At 48.1% G+C, this 21,669-nt stretch overlaps 2 protein-coding genes and 2 pseudogenes across 2 annotated transcripts; 3 read left to right on the forward strand and 1 right to left on the reverse strand.

The window, feature by feature from the left end:
• The first annotated feature begins 797 nt into the window (after positions 1–797).
• Positions 798–2,720, forward strand: LOC133229897 (protein FAM32A-like). Its single transcript, XM_061386653.1, has one exon. The coding sequence runs from the start codon at positions 1,232–1,234 to the stop codon at positions 1,577–1,579; it is 348 nt and encodes a 115-aa protein (XP_061242637.1). The 5' UTR covers positions 798–1,231; the 3' UTR covers positions 1,580–2,720.
• Positions 2,721–3,819: 1,099 nt separating this feature from the next.
• On the forward strand, positions 3,820–7,778 carry LOC133229769 (zinc finger and SCAN domain-containing protein 5B-like; annotated as a pseudogene).
• Positions 7,779–8,903: 1,125 nt separating this feature from the next.
• LOC133229498 (zinc finger and SCAN domain-containing protein 5B-like) lies at positions 8,904–12,875 on the forward strand. Its single transcript, XM_061385863.1, has 5 exons — positions 8,904–8,915; positions 9,503–9,950; positions 10,219–10,406; positions 11,511–11,661; positions 12,024–12,875. Exons 1-5 carry the CDS (start codon positions 8,904–8,906, stop codon positions 12,668–12,670), a joined length of 1,446 nt encoding a protein of 481 aa, XP_061241847.1. The 3' UTR covers positions 12,671–12,875.
• Positions 12,876–17,490: 4,615 nt separating this feature from the next.
• On the reverse strand, positions 17,491–20,841 carry LOC133229499 (zinc finger and SCAN domain-containing protein 5B-like; annotated as a pseudogene).
• Between the last annotated feature and the right edge of the window lie 828 nt (positions 20,842–21,669).

Here is a 21,669-nt window from a genome sequence, read left to right on the forward strand (position 1 = left end):
GAAAAGTATTTGATAGACCAGGAAAATCAATCTTACTACCAAAAAGTGCACGGGCTTCTCTGGTGGTAAAGAATCTGCCTGCAATACGGGAGACCTGGCTTTGATACCTGGGTTGGGAAGATCCCTTGGAGAAGGGAACAGCTACCGACTCGTCTTCTGGCGTGGAGAATTCCATGGACTGTATATCCACGGGGTCACAAAGTGTTGGACATGACTGAAAGACTTTCACTTTACTTCTTTCCCAGCTGAGCCACAAGGGAAGCCCAAGGATACTGGAGTGAGTAGCGTATCTCTTCTCCAGCAGATCTTCCTGACCCAGGAATTACTACAGCATCTCCTGCATTGTAGGTGGATTCTTTACCACCTGAGCTATCAGAGAAGTCTACCAGAAAACCAACATGGAGGCCTCTTTGATAAATTGTGTTTTTTTTTCCAGTGAAGTGTCCGTGTGAAACTGGATATTTGGATAAATTGGATTATCTAAAATGAAGTCATATAAATGGCTTGAACCACCGTTGCACAATCTCTGTGCTGATGGTGTAACAAGCAGGGACCCTTGCCATTTCCCCCGGCTCTCTATAAATAGAGATGTTTCAGCCCCAGACACACACTGATAGCCAGTCACCGATTTGAGGAGGCTGAGGGCAAGAGGGCTCCAAGGAGGTAAGTGATGAGTGAGAACATCTAAGGAGAAGGTTTGGGAATCAATACAGAAGGAGGTGGTGGGTTTCGGAAGGCTGGGTTTTCTACTCACCTTGCATCAGCTCAAAGATCTTCTGAAAGTGGTGGATCTCTCTTAAACTCCATATTAACTACGGTTGACTGCTGAGCTCTCTGTGAGGAAAAGAACTTCCTCACAGACTTTAAATATGTAAATGGAACTTGGGAAATATAATGGAACACAGATCCTTCTCTTGCAGAAAAGACATTTTAAATAAGAGGTCTTTCAGGTTCCCCCCGCCTGCCTCCATCTGATTTATAGGTTTATAAATCACCTTGATTTATAGGGTGTTGCCACCCTCCATGCTGTGGTGTGGTGTGCTGCATTTATTCCTCAAGGCTTTCTGAACCCTGGCCCCCTGGGCGAAGCAGAGATGTTCGTCTATGTTCATTGGTGTTAACCCATACAGAGGGAACCTCTCGGATCTACACAGGAGAACGATATTGTCCCAATTTCCATTTGAGAAAACTGACCCCCCACTTTTGTCCATTTAGAAATCCGAATCCACAGATGGGCAGCATGGACGCCTACGAGCAGGTCCAAAAGGGACCCCTGAAGCTGAAAGGAGTCACAGAGCTTGGTGTGACCAAGCGGAAGAAGAAAAAGGACACAGACAAGGCAAAACTCCTGGAAACGATGGGAAAAATCCAGAAGAACCAGGAGGAGGAGCTGAGGCGCCACCTCGACAAGCTGTCCCCAGCCCAGGTGGCCTTTGAGAAGGTGCAGGAGAAGCGACAAATGGAGAGGATCCTGAAGAAAGCATCCAAAACCCACAAGCAGAGAGTGGAGGACTTCAACAGACACCTGGACACGCTCACGGAGCACTATGACATTCCTAAAGTCAGCTGGACCAAGTAGCCACCCCACCCAGGAGATGGAGTATTGTCCAGGGGAAGCAGGAAGCAGAGTTGGGGTCATCTCTGGAGCCTTTGGAAACATTCTTTTACACACATCCTTTTGAGCCTTCTGCTGAGCCTGTGCTTATCAAAGGACTGGGCCCTTATTCTGGAACCACATTAAAGAGAGACGGCCATTTAAATTAAACAACGAAAAAAGCAACATCCATGTCCAATGGTTCATTCAGCCTCCGGACCTGTGCGTTCACCAGGAGACCCACGTGGGCGAGAAGCCCTACAGCTGTGATCTCTGCCCCAAGAAGTTCCCCCACGACTCCACGCTGCACGCTCACCAGAGGACCCACACCCAAGAGAAGCCTTTCTGCTGTAAGCACTGTGAAAAAGCTTTCAACCACAGTGGGAACCTCAGTGGTCACACACTGGGCTCGAGCTCTACATGTGCCCCCAGTGTGACCTGCCTTCTGCTCCCTGGGGTCTCTCACATCCCACCAGGAAACCCATTCCGAACCACTGGCCCAGGACCCTGCCCTCAGGTCCAAGTCGTTTCTGCTCCAAGAAGGAAATTCACAATGATTTGTCACTTCTGTAAGACAAAGGGTGGATGACATGTGAAGAGCTTCGGAGGATATTGGGTCCAGGGGCTTCCATTTACATGAATGAGGAGGATATTTGAGTGATGGCTTATCGTTCCCTTTGGATTTTGTTTTCTACTTTAGTGTAGCCTGTTTCAATCAGTTTTTGCTTTCCTTTGTTATTCTTCTACTGAAAGCATGTCTCATTAATTCTCAAAACTTCATCATGAAACTGAGCCTACTGTTGATTGCCTTTCTGTTAGGTGGGACTTCACTGTAAAACTGCATGTTCCTGGCACAGAGGCCAGGCTCTGCCGTGGAATTTAAATTTAAATAAACACATTTCTGTCAAAGAGTGTCTGCGTATTTTGTAAGACTTTTCTACAGGCAATAGGTGATAGCCGTGGTTTTGCCTACATGGCTGTTATGCTGAGATAGATTGACTCACGCCATACGTTTTTAGGGATTTCCTCCCGAGGTGTTTCGAAAAAGGAAGGCTTCCAAAAGTGATAGGTGTCATTCTTTTTTCCTACTGGTGTACAACTTCTAGTCTTCAAAAAGGCTACTTAGAAACCGGGTCTTCAAACACCTTACCTCATCAGCTGATTTTAGAAAAGCCTTTGAAGACTTATCTCACAAGAACAGAAAGAAGACAGGAGTCAAACTGATCTGGCTCCCACCATCATGTCTATGACTCCGTCAAACTCTCCAGGCAATGAGACCAAAAATTCACGAGATCATTAAAACCAGTCCGTTCACCCCAAAATGCAGTCCCCAAAGTCCAAAATCAATCAAATCCAAAAGGAAACCGAGGGATTTCCCTAGCGGTCCAGCGGGTGAGACTTAGCGCTCCCGCTGCAGGTGGCGTGGTTTCCTTCCGCGGTCTGGGAACTGAGACCGCACGTGCCTCCCTGCTTGGCCAAAAACAGAACAAAAAAAAAATACACAGAATCTGTCGCCAAATCACTATGGAGGCCTCTTTAGTAAATCGTGGTTTCTCCTGAGCGAGTTTCCAAGGGCAATTGAATCCCTGTGATTAAGTAAAGTGGGATTATCTAGAATGGTTTGCCCCGCCCTCAGCGAATCCATGCGCCGATTGGGTAACAGGCCGAGAGGTCCGGCATTTCTTCCAGCTCCATAGAGAGACGTTTCTCCGCCGGCCGAGTTTGAGAGCAAGTCCCCAACTGAGGAGGACCGAGGCGAGAAGGCTTCAAGGAGGTAATTGATGGGAAATGTGTAAAGAGAACGCTCGAAAGTCAGGGCACGTGGAAGTGGGTTTCAGTAAGTCCTGGCTTTCTGTTCACCTTGCATTCGCTCAGAGACCGTGTGAACTCCACCGATCTCCCTCCGGCCACACATAACCTGTGGTTCATTTGTGGAATCTTCTGTGAGATGAGATTGTTTCCACACTCCATGTTGTCGTCTGGTGTGGTTCATTTTCTCACAAGGGCTTTAAAGCACTGCCCTGTGGAGATTTTTGCCCACTCAGTTTCTTGTACTATAAGATGCATGTCGGAGGAATAAGAGAATGGATTCTTGTCCCTGGTGTGAAATTCTGAGGGGGAATAATGCCCAGTATTGGGATGAGGGATGGTAGGGTGGATGAAAATAAAAGTATTTGGCTGCATTCGTTTATCTTTTTTCCCCCATATTTCTGAATACTGAATCTATTACTGAGGAAAAGCAAGAGGAAATTCCTTTCCATCGGGGTCAGTTGGGCACCAACTCTAGAAGCATTTGCCCAGAGTCCTACTGAAGAAGTCTACAGTCGGTATGGCTGAGAACCAGACAAGGCGTCGTGGCCCTGACGCGGACAGGCCCGGAGCAGAGTCGTCAGCATCTGCGCCACGCCAAGACACCCGAAGGGAAAACCCCGACTCCGACCTTGAAGAATTGCGCCTCCGCTTCCGAACGTTTAGCAGCTCGGACGAATCCGACCCGATCAAGGCTCTGAGGAGGCTCCGTGAACTCTGCAGTCTGTGGCTGAGGCCGGATCTTCACACCAAGGAGCAGATGGTGGACAGGCTGGTGCTGGAGCAGTTCGTGAAGTGCATGTCGCAGGACATCCAGGTCTTAGTCAAAAGTAGTGGTGCCGAGACTTGTAAGGATCTGGAGGAGGTGCTGAGAAAGAGGCAGAAACTGAAGAAATGGGTGAGTAGGACCCTAGTGACCCGCTGATTCAGGGAACGGTGGCATGAGGGGCTGGGAGCTAGGAGATGAAGGAGAAGGATCAGAGGGCTTGGCTCTGAATCAGTGATTCCCAGAAGGGCGAGCACTTGGCCTGTGGCATCACTGGAGATGTTTCTGTTTGTTCTCACTTTGAGGGTGTTGGTCTTTCAAATGTCATTCCCAGGAGGTGGCCTTCTAAGGTAGTATATGCAATGAATACCTTTTTGGGTCTTGTGAAGGGAGGCTAATCCTATTTGAATTTTTTGTCACAGGCTGTAGTCCGTGTCCAAGGCGAGGATTTTTTGATGCCAGTCTCGGGTGTTGAGATGTTAGGATCTGAGGTCAATGAAGGGCACAGTGAGAGAGGGCAAGCCAGGGAGCCCCTGTCTACAGTCAGTGTCATCCCTCCAGACGAGGGCCAGCAGGAAAGCCAAGATGGGCAGCATCTGCCAGGAGCCAAGGACCTGTCGAGGGGGCAGGTGAGTGTGATGTCCTGACCTCCAGTCTGGGAGCAGGTAGAAGAGGATCGGGTGGGCGTGGTTGTGGAAGTAATTGGGAGAGTTTGGCTAAGGACAGTAATGGACCCACTGCCTCCAGGAATTCCCATGGATGCATTGCGTTCCCAACCATTTTCCATCCAGTGTGAGAATGAAGACAGTCCATCTTTCATAGTCCTTCACCATGAAAGCTTGTGGCCCTAAGCATGAGGGCAGAGGAGTCCTGTTTGCACGGGATGGTGCTGGGTCACTTTATCAGGGGTAAATGCACTCACAGCTGTTTCCCACATGATGGATTTCATCAGAGACACTAATACTGGGGGATATTGTAAATACCTTGAATTGAATAACAAGTTCCCTGTTGGAGTCATTTTCCCCCTCAGATTTTGGAGTATGTCTGGAGAGAGTGGATTGTTTTGAAATGTGAATGGGGGGAGGAGATGCTACTGATTTCTCATGAATAGAGCTATATAGTGTAGAATAGAGCTATATAGTATAACAGCTATACTGCTTATCATCATATTATGCCCCAGGCCACCTTCCATGACGAAGAGAAATCCAGGCAAGGTATCAACAAGTGGTGAAGTCAGGAGCCCTAGAGCCAGAATCCTCTGCTTTCAGATTCAGGGCCTGGAGAATGTGAGATGAGGTGGAGAGATATGTGCAAAGATAATTGGCAGTGCCAGCTATGAAGTCTGGACTTTTGCCAGAGGTGGTCGATATAGATCAAGGACAGACATGGGAATCAGAAGAGGTTTGCCAATCAGGGTGATGGGAAGCAGTCAGGGCATATCTCCCAAACTGATATCCAGAAAGCTGGAGTGTGAGATCAGGGTACGAGGCGGGTGTGGAAAAAGGAGACAGAGCTTGCCGTGGGCTAAGGCAGTGGGATTGACTCTGCTTGGTTGCCCCTTGTCAGCACCAGAAAGCTCTCCTGCCGGAGACCATTCCTGAAACAGGTCAACTGGAGGGTCAGACGCCCTCCAAGGAGTACTTGGTGAAGGACCTGCTGGAAGACACAGGAGTGACAAGAACCCTTTCGTCTCAAGAGCCTGAACTTCTGCAGGATCGTGGTGAGTATTAGAAACTTGGAGACCACAGGAGGTACTGACTGCCTCCACTGATGTCCAGGAAGGGGTACCCAGCATTTCCATCCCTTGGTGTTCTGGGGTAGGAGTTGGTTCTCCAATGCCAACCTTCTCCATTGTCAACGTTCCAGAGTGTTTCATCAGCTAGACTCTTAGGTAGTTTGGTTTCTGGGAAGTCTGTAGCCAAGATTAAGGATGTTTCCAATGAGACTGGCACCATGGAAAATGCTCCTTGATAAATATGGTGCTGAATCTCTTCTTTGAGCAGATTCTGGGAGGGCAGAGAGACAGGGGAGAGTCCCCAGGAAGGAAGTGATATTTTAAATGTGGCTCCTGAACCCTTTCCTCTTATGTTCCAGAGGGAGACGTTTCCACTCCAAGTGGATCCAGAGAAGGTCCTCTGAAGAATCGCAGACATGTCAAAAGGAAGCGGGAGAGCACTCCCACTTGCCAAGACATGGGTCAAGAAGCAGCCACGTGTTTGGACCAAGGAGAGTTCTCAGGACAGCTTGGGTCCCATTCCGTTGGTTCATCTGGCACCGGGGGACCCACCAGTCTTCCTGAGGGAGCAGAAACCCCCGGGACGGGCACCCTCTGAATGCAAGGTGTGCAAAAAGAGCTTTCCTTATCAATCTCAGCTTAACTTGCACCAGAGGACACACACAGGAGAGAGGCCCTTTCAATGTGACATCTGTGCCAGAGGGTTCATACATCCTTCAGACCTGCGGGTTCACCAGCGGATCCACACTGGCGAGAAACCCTATAGCTGTGATGTCTGCCTCAAGAACTTCGCCCACAACTGCACGCTGCGTGCTCACAAGAGGACCCACACCCAGGAGAAGCCTTTCCCCTGTGAGCACTGTGACAGAGCTTTCGGCCACTGAGGGAACCTCAGTGTTCACCAACGCACCCATTCTGGGCTCAAGCCCTACGTGTGCCCCGAGTGTCAAAGGGCCTTCCGTCATCTGGGGACTTTCAAACGCCACCGGAAAATCCATTCCAGATGACTGGCTCAGGACCCTGCCCTCAGGTCCAGGTCTTTTCTGTTTTAATGAGAAAATTTAGAATGATTTTCACCTGTGTGATACAAAGTGTGGATGACAGGGGAAGGGCTTACGAGGATCGTGGAACCCAGGGTTCCCCTGACGTGAATTAGGATATTTGAGTGAATTAGGATATTTGAGTTATGACTTATTTTTCCCTTTGGATTTTGTTTTCTACTTTGCTATAGACTATAGTTTTCTTTTTCATTTGTGTATTTTCAATTGGAGGAGAATTGCCTTACGAAGTTAGACTCTGGTTTTCTTACATGTTTTCGCTTTGTGTTGTTCTTGTTCTTCTAATGAAGCTGTGTCTCACTGGTTATCAGTACCTCATCATCAGAATGAGGCTACTGCTGATTGCCTTCTTGTCAGGTGTGATTTCCTTGTAAAATAGGATACTCCTAGCAGAATGGCTGGCGAAGGCAATGGCACTCCACTCCAGTACTCTTGCCTGGAAAATCCCATGGATGGAGGGGCCTGGTGGGCTACAGTCCATGGGGTCGCTAAGAGTCGGACACGACTGAACGACTTCACTTTCACTTTTCACTTTCATGCATTAGAGAAGGAAATGGTAACCCACTCCAGTGTTTTTGCCTGGAGAATCCCAGGGATGGGGGAGCCTGGTGGGCTGCCATCTATGGGGCTGCACAGAGTTGGACATGACTGAAGCGACTTAGCAGCAGCAGCAGCAGCAGCAAGATGGCTAGATTAAATACAGGTTCACCAGTGTAATTTAAATTTCAAATAAACAAACACATTTCTATCAAAGAGCTGTGTGTTTTCTCTTCTAAGAATTTGCTACAGGTGGGTGATAGCCCTTGTTTTGTCTATGTGGCCATTATTATATTGAGATATGTTCCCTTTGTACTAGTTTGGATACTGCTTTCTTAGGTATTTAGAAAAAGAAGGCTTGTTAAATTGATAAGTGTCATTCTTTTCCCCTGCTGCTGCTAACTGCTGCTAAGTCACTCCAGTCATGTCCGACATTGTGGGACCCCATAGATGGCAGCCCACCAGGCTCCCCTGTCCCTGGGATTCTCCAGGCAAGAACACTGGAGTGGGTTGCCATTTCCTTCTCCAATGCATGAAAGGGAAATGTGAAAGTGAAGGCGCTCAGTCGTGTCCAACTCAGAGCAACCCCATGGACTGTAGCCCACCAGACTTTTCCATCCATGGGATTTTCCTGGAAAGAGGACTGGAGTCGGGCGCCATTGCCTTCTCCTCTTTTTCCCTACTGATGTACAACCTCCGGTTTCTGTGATGCCTCTCTGAAATGGTTTCTATCAGTAGATCATATCAGCTGATTTTAGACAAAAGTCTTTCATGACCTATTTCATGAGAAAGAAACAAGATTAGTAACCCAATTTGATTACCATCATCGGATTACACTTATTGCACTGCCTCACGGTCTCCAAGCAGAGAGAAAAAATTCATCAGATCAGGAAAATCAATCTGTTTCCCCAAGAAATGCCATCCACAAAGTCTAAAGTAAATAAAATACATTAGAGAAAGTTTACTGCCAAACCAATATGGTGGCCTCTTTAATGGTTCTTCCTGTTGCAGTCTCCACAGGAAATGGAATCTACCCAGATTATCCAAAGTGTTTCCTCCCATGCCCTTTATCCAATCACTGGGATGATGAGGTTATGGCCGGAAACCCCTGGAGTTTCACCCAAGTCTCTATAAATACAGACATTTCAGCTCCAGACACACTTTGAGAGCCAGTGCCTGACCTGAGGAGGCTGAAGGCAAGAGACCTGCAAGGGGTAAGCGATGAGTGGGCACGTCCAAGGAGGATGCCTAGAAATCAGGACACTCGGGTGGGTTTCAGAAAGATCTTGCTTTCTGTTCATCCTCCATTAGCTGGGAGACCTTGTGACAGGAGATCTTCCTCTAACCCCACGTTAACAACAGTTAATCCAGCTCTTCTGCAAGGGGAGAAGAATGTTTCCACACATGTTGCTGGAGGTGGCTGGTTTTCCTCAAGGGTTTCTGAGCGGCACCCTATGGACATTTAAAAACTAAAGATATGATTATTATTAGTTTTAAGTTTTTTAATTCATTCATTTTGGCAGGGCTGGGTCTTCTTTGATGTGAGGGCTTTCTCTAGTTGTAGCTAGAGGGGACTACTGTCTAGCTGAGGGGTATGGGCTTCTCATTGTGGTGGCTTCTCCCATGGCAGAGCTGGGAGTCTACAGCTCGGGTTCAGTAGTTGCCCCTCTCAGGCTCAAGAGTTCTGGTGCACAGGCGTAGAGCCAGGCGGAGTCTTCCCAGATCAGGGATCAAACCCATGTCCCCTGCATTGGCAGCAGATTCTTAGCCACTGGACCACCAAGGAAGCCCTATGGTCATTTCTGACCAGACAGTTTCATGAATGTTGAATGAGTCGAGCAATGGTGTCCAATATTGGGATGTAGGGGAGACAGAAGGGTGGAAAAAAATGAAACCCATTTGTTTCTTCTTTTGTCTCCCTAGACTTCTAACCAGTGACTTTAATGCTGAGGAAAAGCAGAGGAAATCCATTTCCAAGGGGTCAACTGGGCACCCACTTCTAGAAGCATTTGCTCAGAGTCCTACTGGAAATTTCCTCCGTCAATACGGCTGAGGACCAGACATTTTTTCAGGCTTGTGGACACATCACAGACAGCCCTGGGGCAGAGTCACTGGCGTCCGTGCCACCCCAAGACACACTCATGGAAAACTCAGACTGTGACCAGGAAACCTGGCACGTCCGGTTCAGAACATTTAGCAGCTCGGAGGAGTCCGACCCCGTAGAGGATCTGAGGAGACTCCGTGAACTCTGCCATCTGTGGCTGAGGCCGGATCTTCACACCAAGGAGCAGATGATGGACAGGCTGGTGCTGGAGCAGTTCATGATCTGCATGCCCCTGGAGTGCCAGGTCCTGCTCAAAGAAAGTGGGGTGCAGAGTTGCAAAGACCTGGAGGACGTGCTGAGAAATAAGCAGAAACCCAAGAACTGGGTGAGTAGGACCTTAGTGATGGGTGTGGGACGAGGGGACACGTGCAAGCTGCTGGGATCACAAGATAGGACCTGCAGGTTTGGCTCTGTATCAGTGGTTCCCAAACAGGTGAGAGAAGTTCACAGTTGGGCAATTTGGGAGATACTTTTGGCTGTCTCACTCGAAGGACGTAGATCTTTTACACCAAACGGAGCTTCTATTGTCAATGCCATTGGATGCCTGAAAGCTACATTCCAGGTCTTATAGAGACTGATCTTGATTGATTTCTCCCCTCACAGTCTGCAAAGAAGGGCAGAAATATCTTGTGCATGATCCCGACATTGAGATGGTTGAAGCCAAGGCCGGTGACATGAACAATGAGAGAGTCCCGTGCGAGGAGCCCCAACTCCCCTCAAGGGTCATACCTCCAGAGGATGGCCAGGAGGGAAGCCCAGAGCTGCAGAATCTTCCAGGAGCCACAAACCTATCTAGGGTGCAGGTGAGAGCGTGTAAGCAGGTAGAAGAGAGTCAGGTGGGTGTGGCTGCTGGAGCAATGGGGAGATTTGGCAAAGGACAGGAATGGACCCATTGCTTCCAGGAATTCCCATGGTGCATTCAGTTCCTAGGCATTTTTTCTAATCAGTGTGAGAAGGAAGATAATCCATCTCTGTCCCTCTGCTATGAAAGCTTCTGGTCTTAGGAGTGGGGAGAAGGGAATCCTGTCTTCCTGATATGATGCTAGGTTCAATATGCTGCAGGTCAATGCACTGACAGCTGATTTACCCAAGGCCACTTTGCACAAGGGCATGTCATATTTCAGAATATGATCATTCCTTGCAACTGAAGGAGTGACTCCAAAGTGGACGCAAAATGCCCCCCAGTAGACATTGGGCTTCCCTGGTGGCTCAGATGGTGAAGAATCTGCGACAGTGCAGGAGACCTGGGTTCGATGCCTGGGTCAGGAAGCTCTTCTGGAGAAGACAATGGCTACACACTCTAGTGTTCTTGCCTGGAGAATCCCATGAACAGAGGCACCTTGCAGCTGTAGTCCATGGGTTTGCAGAGTCATACAGGACTGAACGACTGAACAAGAATCAATGGAAGACAGTTGATTTGTTCAAATAAGGTTGGATATAGGCAGGGGATGTTACTGAATTGCATGGAGTAGAGACCAAGAATACTGGTCATCATTCTTCCTATGTACTGGGTAACCACCATCACAAAGATGAATCCAGGCAAAGTCTCCAACAGTGATGGAGTCAATAGAGCTGGGCCTAGAGTTCTTTACTTCCAGAATCAGGGGCAGGCAGGAGTGGGTACGATTTGGAGAGACCTATGCATAGAGAAGTCAAATTGCCAACTGTGATGTCCTGATTTGATTGCAAGATACAGTCTGTATAGATCCTGGACAGCCTTGAGCATCAGGAGGTGATTATCAATCAGGGTGATGGGGTGGACCAGAAGAAGTCAGGGCATATCCCCTAAAATGACATGAAGAAAGTTGGAGTCTTAGATCAAGATACAAGGCAGATGGGGAAACAGGAAACAGTTTTCCATGGACTAAGGTAAATGGCTTTGACTCTGCTTGTTTGTCCCTTGTCAGGATGAGAGAGCTCTCCCGCCAGAGACTGTTCCTGAAACAGGTGAGCTGGAGGGTCAGACGCCCAGGGAGAACTTGGAGAAGGACCTGCTGGAAGACAGGGGAGAGACAAAAACCCTTCAGTCTCAGGAACCTGAACTTCTGATGGGTCCTGGTGAGTATTCAAAACCGTGGAATTCAGCAGAGTTAGTGACTCCCTCCTGTGGTGGCATGGGGCTGGGTAGCCAGCATCACCATCCTGGGATGGGTGGGTGGAGATCATTTTCCAGGGCCAACCTTCTCCATCATCAAAGTTCCAGTGTCCCACACTCCAAGCTCTTAGCTTGGTTGCTTGATGGTAACTTCTCAGCCAACATCAGGTTTCCAGTGAGGTCGGCAGCACAGAAAATGCTCCTTGTTAAATGTGGTGCTGAATTTCTTTCAGCGGATTCTGGACACATAGAGAGACAGAAGAATCCTCAAGAAGAAACTGGTATTTAAAATGTGGCTCCTGAACCGTTTCCTCCTGTGTTCCAGAGGGAGACGTTTCCACTACAAGGGGATCCAGACGAGGTCCTCTAAAGAATCGCAGACATGTCAAAAGGAAGCGGGACAGCAGTCCGACTTGCCAAGACGTGCGTCAAGAAGCAGCCACGTGTTTGGACCAAGGAGAGTTCTCAGGACAGCTTGGGTCTCATTCCATTGATGTATCTGGCACCGTGGGACCCACCAGTCTTCCTGAGGGAGCAGAAACCCCGGGACGGGCACCCTCTGAATTCAGGGTGTGCAAAAAGAGCTTTCCTTATCAATCTCAGCTTACCCTGCTCCAGAGGACAAACACAGGAGAGAGGCCCTTTCAATGTGACATCTGTGCCAAAGGGTTCATACAGCTTTCAGATCTGCGGGTTCATGAGCGGATCCACACTGGCGAGAAGCCCTACAGCTGTGATCTCTGCCTCAAGAAGTTCACCCAGGACTCCACACTGGGCGCTCACAAGAGGACCCACACCCAGGAGAAGCCTTTCCGCTGTGAGCACTGTGACAGAGCTTTCAGCCACCGAGGGAACCTCAACGTTCACCGACGCATCCACTCTGGGCTCAAGCCCTACGTGTGCCCTGAGTGTCATGGTGCCTTCCGTCACCTGCGGACTTTCAAACGCCACCGGAAAATCCATTCCAAATGAGTCACCCAGTACCCACCATCAGGTCCAAGTGCCGTCTGCTCCGAGAAGGAAATTCTGGATTATTTGTCACTTATGTGATACAATGAAAGGGTGACATGGGAAGAACTTATGATCATACTGGAACCCATGGGGTTCCATTCACATGAATTAGGTGAATATTGAGTGATGACTTATCTTTCCCTTCAGAATTTGTTTTGTACTTTAGTGTAGCCTGTGTTTATTTTTGATAAGTTGTGGCTTCGTTTTGTTCTTCTTTCAGTGAATGCAGGTCTCATTTGTTTTCTTCTTCGTGAAACTGAGGTGACTGCTGATTGTCCCCCCATTAGGGAACATTTCATTGTAAAATAAGATGCTCCTAGCAGAGTGTCCAGATGAAAAAGAGGATCACCAGTGAAATTTAAATTTCAAATAAACAAAGACATTTCTGTCAAATAAGTGTCCTGTGTATTTCGGCTTCCAGGATTTTTTTTTTCTTTATTTTATTTTTTATCTTTACTATCTTGTATTTTTTTTTGCCATGTATCAACATGAATCTGCCACAGGTATACACATGTTCCCCATCCTGAACCCTCCTCCCTCCTCCCTCCCTCTACCATCCCTCTGGGTCGTCTCCGTGCACCAGCGCAAAGCATCCAGTATTCTGCGTCGAACCTGGACTGGCGACTCGTTTCATATATGATATTATACATGTGTCACTGCCATTCTCCCAAATCATCGCACCCTATCCCCAAGATTTTTTATGTGGAGTAGATGATAGCTGTGGTTTGTTACATGGCCATTATTATGTGGAAATATCATCCCTCTGTAAGACTTCCCCTCTGACTCAGCGCTAAACAATCCACCTGCACCATAGAAGACCCAGGTTCGATCCCTTCATCAGGAAGATCCCCTGGAGAAGGGAATGGCAACCCACTCCAGTATTCTTGCCTGGAGAATCCCATGGAGAGAGGAGCCTGGCAGGCTATGGTCTGTTGGGTTGCAAAGAGTCGGACATGACTGAAGTGACTGAGCACCCACTCGAGCATTTAAAGTTACTGTATTCTTTTGGAATTATGAACTGTTAGGTAATGTAATATTAATGCCCTTTTGAACACTGAGATTCTAGGGTGTCTCTGCTTGAAAAGATTCTTCAAGGTAGCACTCTTTCATCCCACCTGGCTCTCCTCCAGCAGAAAGGAAGAGAGCTCATTTGGAGAAGAATGGAGATAATAAAGTATTTCTGTTCAAAGAATCAGCGTTTTCTTCTATTAATTAGCCTGGGAATTTGTTGTGGGCGGCAAACTCAAGGATGATACTGTAATAGATATTGGTGTCTGGCTGCTCACACTTAAAAGCCAATACAGAGGCCAGGTTGGGGGAAAGGAAAGTTAGCTTTATTTTGGATGCCAGAAACTGTTGAAAGTGAAAGTGTAGTTGCTTAGTCAAGTCCAACTCTTTGCGACCCCATGGACTGTAGCCTACCAGGCTCCACCATCCATGGCATTTTCCGGGCAAGAGTACTGGACTGGGTTGCCATTTCCTTCTCCAACAACTGTGGAGGGTGGGGCACTCTGGCCACTGCTGAGTTTTTCAAATTTGCTGACTTCTTGAGTGCAACACTTTCACAGCATCATGTCTGAGGATTTGAAATAGCTCAACTGGAATTCCATCACCTCCACTAGCTTTGTTCATAGTGATTCTTCCTAAAGCCCACTTGACTTCACATTCCAGAATGTCTGGCTCTAGGTGAGTGATCACACCTTTGGGATTATCTGGGTCATGAAGATCTTTTTTGTATAGTTCTGTATATTCTTGACACCTCTTCTTAATATCTTCTGCTTCTCTTGTGTCCATACAATTTCTGTCCTTTATTGTGCCCATCCTTGCATGAAATGTTCCCTTGGCATATCCAAATCCTTTCTCACAGCCGTGGAGGGAACCGCTCCTCACACTCTCTACCTTCTCCTCCACTCCCCAGCCACCTTGCACACGTGACCACACCAAGCCCTACTGTCTTTGCAGACTGGTGCGTAGGGTTTTAGTCTGGAAAGTCCTTCCCCCGACACCCTCAGGCTGTCTTCCGATCTCCACACAATAAGTGGTTCTTTGAGACGGACAGGCGTGGCTGTTGCTTTATCACCCGGCATCTCACTCCATCACCACGTTTCTACAATAGCAGTTTCTCAGCCTCGGTATGTATTTTATTTTTAAATCCATTTATTTTCGGCTGTGCTGGGTCTTTGTTGCTGCTCGCGATGCAGGGCTCCTCTCCAGTCACGGGGCACAGGCCTCTCATTGCAGTGACCTCTCTTGTGCGGAGCCCAGGCTCTCGGGGCTCTGGGCTTCAGTAGTCGCGGCTCCCAGGCTCGGTGGTTGTGTCGCGTGGCCTTAGTTGCTCCTGAGCCCTGGCACCTTCTCGGGTCAGGGATGGAACTCGTGTGCTCTCGCTGGCAGGCACAGCCTTTACCTCCGAGCCCCCGGGGAAGCCCTGTTACTCACTTTTCTTAACTAGTATTTAACTGTGTCTGTTTTTTGAAGTCTTATTCATATTTCATCGTATTAATTTCTTGTGTTGATTCCTCGATAATGGTTCTAATACCCCTGTTTCTGAAGAGACCTAGTCTTTATATTCTATATTGCTTCTTTGAATTAGTTGCCTCCATCTTGGGCCTGTAAGTTAACATCCTTTGAGGTAGAAGGCGGTGACAGAGGATGAGATGGTTGGATGGCATCACCGACTCAATGGACACGAGTTTGAGCAAACTCCTGGGAGATAATGAAAGACAGGGAAGCCTGACATGCTGCAGTGCATGGACTTGCAAAGTAAAAGAAAGTGAAGTGGCTCTTTCTGACCCCATGGACTGTAGCCAACCAGATTCCTCCATCCATGGGATTCTCCAGGCAAGAATACTGCAGTGGGTTGCCATTCCATTCTCTCGGGGATCTTCCCCACTGAGGTAGCAAACCCACGTCTCCTGCATTGGCAGGCGGATTCTTTACCACTGAGCCTCCTGGGAAACCATGAGAGAAGCTGCCACAATTCTGAGTATTGACCCAAGAAATGAAAACAAATGGACCCTGGAACTGAAGGTTAACTGTATTTACAACAATAAAGATGACACTGATTAGACCAGTGATGACCAGTTTCAAGATGATTGTCAGAGCTGACTGTGCTGTTCCTGCCTGTAGTCCCCTCCTTCCATCTATAAAAGCTGTTGCTCATTAATTGTCCGGGGTGGGAGGTGGGGGGAGTCAGCCATTGGACAGACGTCTGCCCCGCCTCCACAGTTGTTGGAGAAGGAAATGGCAACCCAGTCCAGTACACTTGCCTGGAAAATACCATGGATGGAGGAGCCTGGTAGGCTACAGTCCATGGGGTCGCAAAGAGTTGGACATGACTGAGCAACTTCACTTTCACTTTCAACAGTTGCTGGCATCCAGAATAAAGCTAACTTTCCTTTCCCCTACCTGGCCTCTGTATTGGCTTTTAAGTGCGAGCAGCCAGACACCAATATCTATTACAATATCATCCTTGAGTTTGCCGCCCCCAACAAATTCCCAGGCTAATTAATAGAAGAAAATGCTGATTCTTTGAAAAAAAATACTTTATTATCTCCATTCTGCTCCAAATGAGCTCTCTTCCTTTCTGCTGGAGGAGAGCCAGGTGGGATGAAAGAGTGCTACCTTGAAGAATCTTTTCAAGCAGAGACACCCTAGAATCTCAGTGTTCAAAAGGGCATTAATATTACATTACCTAACAGTTCATAATTCCAGAGGAATACAGTTGCTTTAAATGCTCACGTGGGTGCTCAGTCGCTTCAGTCACGTCCGACTCTTTGCAACCCAACAGACCATAGCCTGCCAGGCTCCTCTCTCCATGGGATTCTCCAGGCAAGAATATTGGAGTGGGTTGCCATTCCCTTCTCCAGGGGATCTTCCTGATGAAGGGATCGAACCTGGGTCTTCTGTGCTGCAGGCGTATTCTTTACCGCTGAGTCACTGGGGAAGCCTTACAGAAGGATGATATCTCCACATAATAATGGCCATGTAACAAACCGCAGCTATCATCTACTCCATATAAAAAAATCTTGGGGATAGGGTGGGATGATTTGGGAGAATGGCATTGAAACATGTATAATATCATATATGAAACGAGTCACCAGTCCAGGTTTGATGCATGATAGTAGATGCTTTGGGCTACTGCACTCGGATGACCCACAGGGATGGTACGGGGAAGGAGGAGGGAGGAGGGCTCAGGATGGGGAACATGAGTATACCTGTTGTGGATTCATGTTGATATATGGCAAAAACAGTACAAGATTGTAAAGTTAAAAAATAAAAATAATAAGAAAAAAAATCTTGGAAGGGGAAATACACAGGACACTTGTTTGACAGAAATGTCTTTGTTTATTTGAAATTTAAATTTCACTGGTGATCCTCTTTTTCATCTGGCCACTCTGCTAAGAGCATCCTATTGTACAATTAAATCTTCCCTAATGGGGGTACAATCAGCAGTCACCTCAGTTTCATAAAGAACTACTGAAAACTAATGAGACCTGCATTCTCTGAAGAAGAACAACACAGAGCCAAAAGTTATGACAAAAACACAGGCTACACTAAAGTAGAAAACAAAATCTGAAGGGAAAGATAAGTCATCACTCAATATTCACCAAATTCATGTGACTGGAACCCCATCGGGTAACCCTAACCCCATCGGGTTCCAGTGTGATCGTAAGTTCTTCACATGTCACCCTTTCTTTGTATCACATAAGTGACAAATAATCCCGATTTCCTTCTCGGAGCAGAAGGCACTCGGACCTGAGGGCAGGGTCCTGAGCCAGTCACCTGGAATGGATTTTCTGGTGGTGTGTGAATGTGCCCAGCTGACGGAAGGCACTGTGACACTCGGGGCACACGTAGGGCTTGAGGCCAGAGTGGGTGCGTCGGTGAACGTTGAGGTTCCCTCGGTGGCTGAAAGCTCTGTAACAGTGCTCACAGCGGAAAGGCTTCTCCTGGGTGTGGGTCCTCTTGTGAGCACGCAGCGTGGAGTCGTGGGTGAACTTCTTGAGGCAGAGATCACAGCTGTAGGGCTTCACACCAGTGTGGATCTGCTCGTGAACCCGCAGATCTGAAAGCTGTATGAACCCTTTGGCACAGATGTCGCATTGGAAGGGCCTCTCTCCTGTGTGTCTCCTCTGGTGTACGGTAAGCTGAGATTGATAAGGAAAGCTCTTTTTGCACACCTTGCATTCAGAGGGTGCCCGTCCCAGGGTTTCTGGTCTCTCAGGAAGACTGGTGGGTCCCACGGTGCCAGATGCACCAACGGAACGGGACCCAAGCTGTCCTGAGAACTCTTCTTGGTCCAAACACGTGGCTGCTTCTTGACACACGTCTTGGCAAGTGGGACTGCTGTCCTGTTTCCTTTTGACACGTCTTCGATTCTTCAGAGGCCCTCATCTGGATCCACTCGTAGTGGAAACGTCTCCCTCTGAAACATAGAAGGAAAGGGTTCAGGAGCCACATTGTAAATACCAATTCCTTTTTGAGGATTCTTCTGTCTCCCTATGCTCCCAGAATCTGCTGAAAGACATTCAGCACCACATTTAACAAGGAGCATTTTCTGTGCTGCTGGCCTCACTGGAACCCCGATGTTGGCTGAGAAGTTCCCATCAAGCAACGAGGCTCAGAGTTTGGACTGTGGGACTCTGGAACGTTGATGATGGAGAAGGTTGGCACTGGACAATGATCTCCATCCGACCCATCCAAGCATGATGATGCTGGCTACCCAGCCCCATGCCACCATATGAGGGAGTCACTAACTGCTGAATTTCACAGTTTTGAATACTCACCAGGACCCTTCAGAAGTTCAGGTGCTTGAGATGGAAGGGTTTTTGGCTCTCCCGTGTCTTCCAGCACATCCTTCTCCAACTTCTCCCTGGGCGTCTGACCCTCCAGCTCACCTATGTCAGGAACAGTCCCTGGTGGGAGAGCTCTCTGCTCCTGACAAGGGACAAACAAGCAGAGTCAATAACCCATCTACCTTAGTCTGTGGAAAACTTTTTCCTGTTTCCCCATCTACTTCATATCTTAATCTAAGACTTCAACTTATGTCATTTTAGGGGATATGCCCTGACTTCTTCTGGTCCACCCCATCACCCTGATTGATAATCATCTCCTGATACTCAAGGCTGTCCTGGATCTATACAGACTGTATCTTGCAATCAAATCAGGACATCACAGTTGGCACTCTGACTTCTCCATGCATAGGTCTCTCCAAATCATACCCACTCCTGCCTGCCCCTGACTCTGGAAGTAAAGAACTCTAGGTCCAGCTCTCTTGACTCCATCATTGTTGGAGACTTTGCCTGGATGTATCTTTGTGATGGTGGTTACCCAGTACATAGGAAGATGACAACCAGTATTCTCGGTCTCTACTCCATGCAAGTCAATAGCATCCCCTGCCCATACCCAACCTTATTTGAAAAAATCAACTGTTTTCCATTCATTTTTCAATGTCTGAAAGGGAAAGTGTTAGTCGCTCAGTTTTGTCTGACTTTCTGCAACCCCATGGACTATAGCTGCCAGGTTCCTCTGTTCATGGGATTCTCCAGGCAAGAACATTAGAGTGTGTAGCCATTCCGTCTACAGGGATCTTCCTGACCCAGGGATCCAACCCAGGTCTCCTGCATTGTCAGCAGATTCTTCACCATCTGAGCCACCAGGGAAGCCCAATGTCTACTGGGGGGCATTTTGAGTCCACTTTGGAGTCACTCCTTCAGTTGCAAGGAATGATCATATTCTGAAATATGAAGTTCCCTTGGGCAAAGTGGCCGTGGGTAAATCCGCTGTCAGTGCATTTACCTGCAGCAAATTGAACCTAGCATCATGTCAGGAAGACAGGATTCCCTTCTCCCCATTCCTAAGAATAGATGCTTTCATGGCAGAGGGACAAAGATGGATTAGCTTCATTCTCACAGTTACTAGAAAAAATGCCTCGGAACTGAATGTATCCATGGGAATTTCTGGAAGCAATGAGTCCATTCCTGTCCTTTGCCAAATCTCCCCATTGCTCCAGCAGCCACACCCACCTGACTCTCTTCTACCTGCTTCCACTCTCTCACCTGCTCCCTAGACAGGTCTGTGGCTCCTGGCAGATTCTGCAGCTCTTGGCTTCCCTACTCGCCATCCTCTGGAGATATGACCCTTGAGGGGGGTTGGGGCTCCCCGCATGGGTCTCTCTCATCGTCCGTGTGACAGGCCTTGGCTTCAACCATCTCAATGTTGGGATCACACACAAGATATTTCTTCCCTTGTATGCAGACTATGGTCGGTGAGGGGAGGAATCAATCAAGATCAGTCTCTATAAGACCTGGAATGTAGCTTTCAGGCATCCAATGGCATTGACAATAGAAGCTCCCGTTTGCTGTAGAAGATCTACATCCTTCGAGTTGTGATAGCCAAAAGTATCTCCCAAATTGCCCAACTGTGAACTTCTCTCACCTGTTTGGGAATAGCCAAACCCGCAGGTCCTATCTTGTGATCCCTGCAGCTTGCATGTGTCTCCTCATCCCACACCCATCACTAAGGTCCTACTCACCCAGTTCTTGGGTTTCTGCTTATTTCTCAGCACGTCCTCCAGGGCTTTGCAACTCTGCACCCCACTTTATTTGAGCAGGACCTGGCACTCCAGGGGCACGCAGATCATGAACTGCTCCAGCACCACCCTGTCCATCATCTGCTCCTTGGTGTGAAGATCTGGCCTCAGCCACAGATGGCAGAGTTCACGGAGTCTCCTCAGATCCTCGATGGGGTCTGACTCCTCCGAGCTGCTAAATGTTCTGAACCGGACGTGCCAGGTTTCCTGGTCACAGTCTGAGTTTTCCATGAGTGTGTCTTGGGGTGGCATGGATGCCGGTGACTCTGCCCCAGGGCTGTCTGTGATGTGTCCACAACCCTGAAAAAATGTCTGGTCCTCAGCCCTATTGACGGAGGAAATTTCCAGTAGGACTCTGAGCAAATGCTTCTAGAAGTGGGTGCCCAGTTGACACCTATGGGAATGGATTTCCTCTGCTTTTCCTCAGCATTAAAGTCACTGGTTAGAAGTCTAGGGAGACAAAAAAAAAAAAAGAAACAAATGGGTATCATTTTTTTCCACCCTTCTGTCTCCCCTACATCCCAATATTGGACACCATTGCTCGACTCATTCAATATTTCATAAAACTGTCTGGTCAGAAATGACCATAGGGCTTCCTTGGTGGTCCAGTGGCTAAGAATCTGCTGCCAATGCAGGGGACATGGGTTTGATTCCTCATATGGGAAGACCCTGCCTGCCTCTACGCCTGTGCACCAGAACTCTTGAGCCTGAGAGGGGCAACTACTGAACCTGAGCTCTAGACTCCCAGCTCTGCCATGGGAGAAGCCACCCCAATGAAAGCCCATACCCCTCAGCTAGACAGTAGTCCCCTCTAGCTACAACTAGAGAAAGCCCTCACAGCAAAGAAGACCCAGGCCAGCCAAAATGAATGAATTAAAAAACTTAAAACTAATAATAAATATATATGTAGTTTTTAAATGGCCATAGGATGCCGCTCAGAAACCCTTGAAGAAAACCAGCCACCTCACAGCAACATGTGTGGAAACATTCTTATCCCCTTGCAGAAGAGCTCGATTAAACATGGGGTTAGAGTAAGATCTCCTGTCACAAGGTCTCCCAGCTAATGTAGGATGAACAGAAAGCGAGACCTTTCTGAAACCCACCCGTGTGTCCTGATTTCTAGGCATCCTCCTTGGATGTGCCCACTCATCGCTTACCCCTTCCAGGTCTCTTGCCTTCAGCCTCCTCAGGTCAGGCACTGGTTCTCAAAGTGTGACTAGAGCTGAAATGTCTGTATTTATAGAGACTTGGGTGAAACTCCAGGGGTTTCCGGCCATAACCTCATCATCCCAGTGATTGGATAAAGGGCATGGAAGGAACCACTTTGGATAATCTGGGTAGATTCCATATCCTGTGGAGACTCCAA

Source organism: Bos javanicus, chromosome 18, assembly GCF_032452875.1.
Source record: "Bos javanicus breed banteng chromosome 18, ARS-OSU_banteng_1.0, whole genome shotgun sequence".
NCBI classification, from domain to species: domain Eukaryota; kingdom Metazoa; phylum Chordata; class Mammalia; order Artiodactyla; family Bovidae; genus Bos; species Bos javanicus.

Bases quoted from the DNA above. Each gene is read 5' to 3' on its own strand.
- LOC133229897 (XM_061386653.1), top strand. From the start codon at position 1,232: ATGGGCAGCATGGACGCCTACGAGCAGGTCCAAAAGGGACCCCTGAAG.
- LOC133229498 (XM_061385863.1), top strand. The intron at 10,407-11,510 runs GTGAGAGCGTGT...GTCCCTTGTCAG, and splicing joins CAAACCTATCTAGGGTGCAG to GATGAGAGAGCTCTCCCGCC. The intron at 11,662-12,023 runs GTGAGTATTCAA...CCTGTGTTCCAG, and splicing joins TGAACTTCTGATGGGTCCTG to AGGGAGACGTTTCCACTACA.